Raw genomic sequence first — 7,188 nt, forward strand, 5'->3', positions numbered from 1 at the left:
CATACTAGATTGACTAGACTTCCTATTTAATGCATTTATCAGGAACTCACCATAAATTTCAATAGAATAATTATATCCGTTTTATTTGATAGGTGGCAGAACGTGTTCCAGTTTACTGATGTGTTTCTGACAAGTAATTTGTTACTGCACTATATACAGCCGCTGTGGTGGTCGAGTGGTTATAGTGACGGACTCGCGATGCGAGGATCCGGGTTCGAACCCCACAGTGCTGGTCAGCTGAAGTAGGTTTTCTGTGGTTCCCAACTTCAAGGTGCGAATGCGAGCCGATCTCCCCGTTAAAAAGTCTCGCCACAGAGAGCAACAGGCTTACAATATTACAACTACAATATTACAACGTTACAAATATTCAATCATTACACTTCACTCGCAATTTGCAGTATAGATGGCAGCACTGAAATATCATACACGACACTAGCTACACGCTCAGACTGTTAGGTGCACTCACTTTGTTCCAGACTCTGTCACGAAGCTGGGCTGGAAGAGATCTCGGCAACGGGATAAGTCCGGTGGCAGAGACCCTGGCGTTCATTCATTCATTGCACTATATACACTCATTTCCAATGTTTTCTAGAAGGCGCATTTTTACTAATAAAAGTTAATTTTTTTACTCGTCTATTATTTATGGACAAAAGTAACTAAGACAGGCATCATTTTTTCATGATGAATAAGTTTAAAAAGTATTGGCGTTTAGAGTCTGTAAATGACTGAGAAAAACCTGTACACAGAGTTTTATGCTGAGCAGAGACAAATTCCTTGCCTTGTATAACGTACCATTTTATTTTTTCATTTCGCACAGATATCGAAATTCTGTGAGCAGAAAAACAGTAAGTCAATGCAGGTGAAATAAAAGAGAACGTGCTCCACGATTTGGGAAAAAAAGTTAGAGGCCACATATTCCATGTAGGAATAAAATGTTTCTTTCCTCGTGAGCATCTTGGTGCTCATGCTGACCCACCCCAGCCGAGGCGCGGGTTTCCTAGACTGAGATCTTGTTGTGGGCCTTCTCTTCAGTGCTTATATAGTGTAAGAAGAAAACAAAAACCAAAAATTATACCATTTGTCCCGGGCCTCCGTGATAGGGCCCTGTCACGCCTACCCATGTAAGGGGTCATGGTGCTTACTTAAACCATTGAGAATGGACGCTTGTTTTGTACTCAAGAGATATTTACCGACAACTCAGAAGAACGTCCTGTGATTTAGTGATTCGTATCATGATTATTTCAGTTTCAGTCTCAGTTCTTGTAGGGTTGTTCTTCTTCTGGTAGTGGTTAATCAAAGCTCTTGATTCGTGAATATATCTCCAAGTAGGCTCACGCAAGTGTTTGGCTTACTCGTATGCAACGCCAGCTCTGAAAACTTCGGTCAATGGCTGGGTAGAGATGACGTGCGTAAATTGCGAAAAAAAGCTTAAATCAAAAATTTGGCATTTATTTGCAAAAATAGAAAACAAAAATTTTCAAATAAAAATAAAAGTACATTAAAAATATTCCGCATTTATCCGCAGAAAAAAAAAATTTCATTAATTCACAAAAATATTTCTCAAATCAATGATTTTGCACTCATTCGCAAAAAAAAAAAAAATATTCCAAATAAGAAATTGTGCATTCATTTGCAAAACAATTTTCAATTGAAAACATTTGAATTCATGAGGCCAAGTATTGAAGTAGGTACTGTACTTGGTTGAAAATTATAGAATTCAAGTACTCGGCTAAACTAGTACCTGTTTTAACTTCGAATAGTGTAAATTATCGAAGTTTCGCGGAAAAATGGTGAAAATCAAAATAGGATATATCAGTGCGAAGGAATCTAGAGCGGACATTGCGCATATGATGTTGTAACATAAGGGTCACTGAAGTGGAATTTTAAAACTTAGTTTTCCTTGGGAAAAGACGAGAATTTCCTTCGCGTCTTCCGGAAAATGAGAGGAAAGACTAAAGGCTGTTTGAAGTGTCGGGGACTCGAAAGTGATGGTGTATCTTGAGCATCGAGACCAGCACTTGCTTGCGAGCATTAATCACCGTGCCATTAATCAGAGAAAAGAAAGTCAGGCTCAGAGATAGAGCGAGAGAAGGAAGTGGAAAAAGGGAGAAACACTTTCTACGTCAACCCTGAACACTCTCGGAAGCAACTAATGTGGAAAAATAATTTCCTTCCGGGGACTGGTGGAAATTCTCCTAAATAACCGAAAATTCTGCACCTATACCAACGTTTCTTTTTCACCAACGTCTCTAAAAATCTTCTCGTAGAAATATCGCTTAGAAATCTTTTCCTTCTACAAACTATAAGTTACATTATAATCAAGGCCCGGATGTGGATGACATTTGAATTTTTTTTTTGCATTTTTCAATATTTTTTTCACTTTTAAGGCATTTGTTTAGGTTTTAGGGATTTTTTGGCATTTTAGGCTATTTTTTTCACTTTTGTATTTTTTTTTCAAAATAAAAAGTAGGCTAATTTTTTTTAAATGAAAAAAAAATGTATTACTTTCATCACTTAACGTGAATCTTCCTTTTTAGATGACATGCAAAGAATTAGAATCAGTTCTAGGTAAATTTAGAATTCAGTAAAATTTCCAAGTGCTGGTCACACACTTAACCAAACAGTAAATGAAAGCGAATTCAAGAAATTCTTATCCTATATGGGTTGTTGAGAAAGAGAGTAATTTTCATTATATAAAAGTGCGAACACAGGGTATACTACTTGCATGTACTATAGAGGTAATTCAGAAATCTGCAAATTCGTGTTGAATGATTTTGATCCGTAAGAATTCTGTATGAAAAACGATTATTTTTATTTTGCCTTGGGAATATTGAAGAACTAATGACGTACATAAGATAAATACCCAGCATTCTGGTTTCCCTGCTTCCGTTCTTGCAGTAAAGTATGGATCTTTTTGATGCTATTGATAAAAGGGGAATACGCCAATTTGCTATCATGGAATTGGTAAAAAATATTTGGGGGAAAAACGGACTTATTGCCTGTAGAAAAATTGTTGACGTCTTTACGGGGACGTCTGAAATTTTTGAAATTGAAGAGAAATAATCTATTGTAAAGTAGATTAGATCCTCTCTCCCTCCAAATATCCCCAATAGCATTTGCTGATGTTGACAGTAGTTTATCCCGTCTTTTCAAAAATTTCTACTTCCTCTTGCAGATTCCCTAATCCCCTTATAAATTATGAATTGTTTATTTCAAAAAGTCCATTGACAATTTTTGATAAAATCTAATGTCGAGAATGTGATGGATGTGATTTTCAATACGTACTATCAGAATTTTTGTTTCTTTGGCCCCCGGTTAATATAGTTACTGGTTCGGTTTCTAATGAAATTTGTTTTATTTGAATAGTATTTTTATAATTTTGGAAGGGATTTTTCTCTCTTTCTGCTTTCAAGTTATTTTTTCGAATTTTCGGGGCATTTTTCGAGTTTTTTGAGACAATTTTTATGGTAATTTCTCAGAATTTGTGTAAGTCAACAACATCCGGATCTTCGCTTATTGTGTATGCAAAAAAATGATCGTGAATAAATATAAAAAGGGAACAACGAGAAAGACTAGTATTCAGATTACTATTCAGTAATCTACTATTTAGAATAGTTCGTTTCTGAAAAGTATATGGCTTCTAATAATTAGTATTATTTAAATTTCCTTCATTTTTATTCTCCATAATGCTATGATATGATTACAGGTTTGTCCTTTTTCCAGAGAGATTGTTTGGACTTCTAAAAATTTCACTTCAAAACAGTATTTTAGTATTTTTTTTCCAGTGAACCACCCATATTTAGGTTTCTATTATCTTCAATGAAATTATATGTATATGAATTACATTATATTCTAAGAATGACAAAAAAGTAAGCTGTAGTAGTCTATTGAAACACCATGTTTAGGATATGTGATTTCTGATTATATTGATATTATAATTTATTCAGATATTATATTTTTGTCCCACACAGGTCTTTGACAACCTTCTTATATCTCTTCATTGAGACAGAGCGGCGGGACATGTACTGGTTAGGAGGGGCAAATTACATTTATTTGGGCGCTTTCATGTCTCCGCCCTCTTGATCTGATAGTTATATTTTATATCACACAGGGTGAAAACTTAGTCTGTTTCACACTTCGACTAACTCGTATGCCGTTGGCTATTGAAACCTACTTTAAAAACTAATTTTTTTTATTTAAATAATGTTCTCATCTTTGATGTGTGTTATGGAGATTTATTTTAATTTTACTAAAGGACGTATATATACTGAGATACAAAATTTAATTTTTTTCCGGTCCCTCTGTCTTCAGTTGGAAAATCGTTGCCATGTCTGTCTTGAGGCCAACAAAATAAGCCTATATTTCCAAGTGCGATATTCGCTATTTTTGAACCACACAAAAAAAAACAAAAAAAAACCCACTAACGGACAACCGCCTTTTCTACGCTTCATTTGTTGTTCTTTCTTTCATTTCCTGCGATTTTCAGAATAAATATCTAAGCGAATAATTCACTTAGGAGCATGTAAGATAAAAAAAGCGTAATAAATGCGGGAAAACCGTTTTACACACGTTCAATGGTATTTTTCCCCAGCTTTCCTCCGTTTTTCGAGTTCGAATATCTCATTGAATATTGCATTAACAAACGTCGAATTTTTTTAATTGGTATCAGGAAAGACAGGGCAACACAATTGGGTTTTTGAGCACAGGGTGTCCGCATAAAAAGCTAATTTTTTATTTTAATAACAGCACAATCCTTTGCAAAATGAATGACATATCTCACCACAACGCGTTATATGGATACTTTTCTTAAATATGTTTCTAGGATCAACGGTTCGCAAGTGAAGCGTCATATGCCTGTTTTTCTGATGCATAATCCGGAGTTTCTACGCAGGAAAACAGGGTATTTACGTAAATATAAATTCCCCCAGAATCTCTCTGAACAAGAAGTTTTTGTAGCTTCATAATCTGCATAATATACCTACTTCTTTAACATCAGAAAGACAAACTTAGTATATATACCTATATTGCCCAAAAGCAGTCAAAATGACTGCATTGTGAAAGAATAACAAATGTGTAAAGAAATTTGTTTAAAATTAATTTTTAATATTTTTTATGTTATTTACAGTTATATAACAAGTTATTAGTAAATATTAACAATAAAAAAAAATTACTTCACTTGGAAAAAAGATAATTTATGCATTATTATTTGTACATTTTATGCAAATGAAAGTGAAAATCTTTTTATGTGTACATCTTCCGCAAACATACTTTTGACATTTTTCACATATATTATTTGTTTTGTTATTGTGGCAAAGTCGTACTCGACAAATTTTGCGTTTGTTAGAATGGGTTGCTGCATTTGATGATGTTGCAGTTGATCTTTGTGGGTCTTCATGTTCTGATGATTTTTTCTTTCTTGCAGCTCTGTATTAGGTGGGGTGGAAAGCTGTTCTGCTAATTGAAACAAGAACTCTTTTCGTTGTATTTGTATTCCTGTCGTTTCTTTGTAAAGGATCCAAGCATTTATAGCAGCCAAATCTAAAATATTGAAAAAATATTTGAAGGGGCCATCTACGAGAACTAGCTTTTACTGTATATTCTCTGGCCATTTGATCCGCCATATCAACTCCAAATTTTGTGCTGTTATTAAATTGAATAGATTCCGGTAAAATTTTTTTTTTTACTTTTATAAATTTTCCCAAATTTATGCTTAGAACTTAGAACAGCTACTCTTTTATTTGGTTTGCTTTTATATATTGTAAGAACACAATTCTCTGATTTATATAGAAGAGTGGAAAAACGAGGCATGTTATCCTTCGTTTGTTTGGCTGCTTTGGGTAGTTCTCTTTTGTTTCCTCTAATAGTTCCAACTAGAGTTGTTTGTTTGGCCAATAATTTTATCGTGAGTGGCATGCTAGTGAAAAAGTTATCGGTCGTGATATTTCTTCCACAGCCTGTATATGACTCGACAAGTTTCAGAACAATGTGTTCACTGAGAAGCATTGACGATGGTCGTTGTTCATCTTTCCCCAAATAAGGAAAACCATTCAAAACATATTTGCTACTAACATCTGATGCAAGCCAGAATTTGTTGCCAAATTTGTTGGGTTTATTAGGCATATACTGTGTAAATCTGCACCTGGCTTTTGACGGAAATAATTGCTCGTCAACTGTTATATTTTGCCCTGGTTGATAGCAAGCTTGACTATTTTCAATGAACTTGCCCCATATTTCCGAAACCAAGGCAAACTTATTTGTTTGTAGGCGCCTACTTCTTTCGGTTCTTTTGTCAAAACGAATAAATCGTAGGATTTGCTTGAACTTTTCTCTGGCCATAGTCTTTCTAAAAAATTCGGGACCCCACTTTGCTGACCATAAATAACTCAGTTTTAAATTTTTTGCCTCGTAGGCTCCACGAGCATATAAAATCCCAATAAATGCACGTATTTCCGGTAATGTTGTCGTCCAATCGTTCCTCAAAATTCGGCGGCCTTCTTCTTCTGTGCACTTTTTTATATGTTTGATAATATAGTTATCTACGTATTATCAACGAGAATGCACTGATAAGATTATCTGCCATAATATTCCTTTTTGCGTAGCCTGTTGGCCCTTTCACACCCTTGAAAATACAAGTAGATGGTAACCTTCCAGGAATACCACCTTCGTCAAATTTTGACCACACAGTACCATCGGCAGCTGTTTCGGTCTCCTGAAAGGTGTTTTCAGTTTCTTCATCAGAGTCTGAACTACTTAGCACCCTACACCTTTTCCTGGGCATATTGATGACACTTTCATTTTCATCATTGGTGTTCGACTCTTCATCGCTATCTTCAGTGTCAGATGTTTCACTTTGAATATAATCCGCTTCATCTTCAGATGATAGTTCAGAATTTGTTGCATCTGATTCTATATCGGAGCACTCTTCACTTATGTACGTTAGCTTTTCCAATACCTCACTTCTATTCGACATTTCTTTCATGAATTTAGGGCGCAAAAGAAATAAAATAAACAACTTATCAGAACAAGTATCACTGCATAAAGATTCGAATAACAAGTACTAGTTTAGCTTATTGAGCAACTGCAACTTATCAAGTATCGACAATTTATCATGTTATCATGTGACGGTAATCGAAAAAAAATGAAAACTGTTATTTCAATACAGAGCCGAACTGGTCATATAAGAAATTT

At 34.8% G+C, this 7,188-nt stretch overlaps 1 protein-coding gene across 1 annotated transcript; it reads right to left on the minus strand.

The window, feature by feature from the left end:
• Positions 1–6,532: 6,532 nt before the first annotated feature.
• LOC149067452 (uncharacterized) lies at positions 6,533–6,970 on the minus strand. Its single transcript, XM_089252609.1, has one exon. It carries the CDS (start codon positions 6,968–6,970, stop codon positions 6,533–6,535), a length of 438 nt encoding a protein of 145 aa, XP_089108735.1.
• Between the last annotated feature and the right edge of the window lie 218 nt (positions 6,971–7,188).

This window comes from Pholcus phalangioides, unplaced genomic scaffold, assembly GCF_987345545.1.
Source record: "Pholcus phalangioides strain wild (caught in Gottingen) unplaced genomic scaffold, Ppha-v1.0 ptg000030l_1, whole genome shotgun sequence".
NCBI classification, from domain to species: Eukaryota; Metazoa; Arthropoda; class Arachnida; order Araneae; family Pholcidae; genus Pholcus; species Pholcus phalangioides.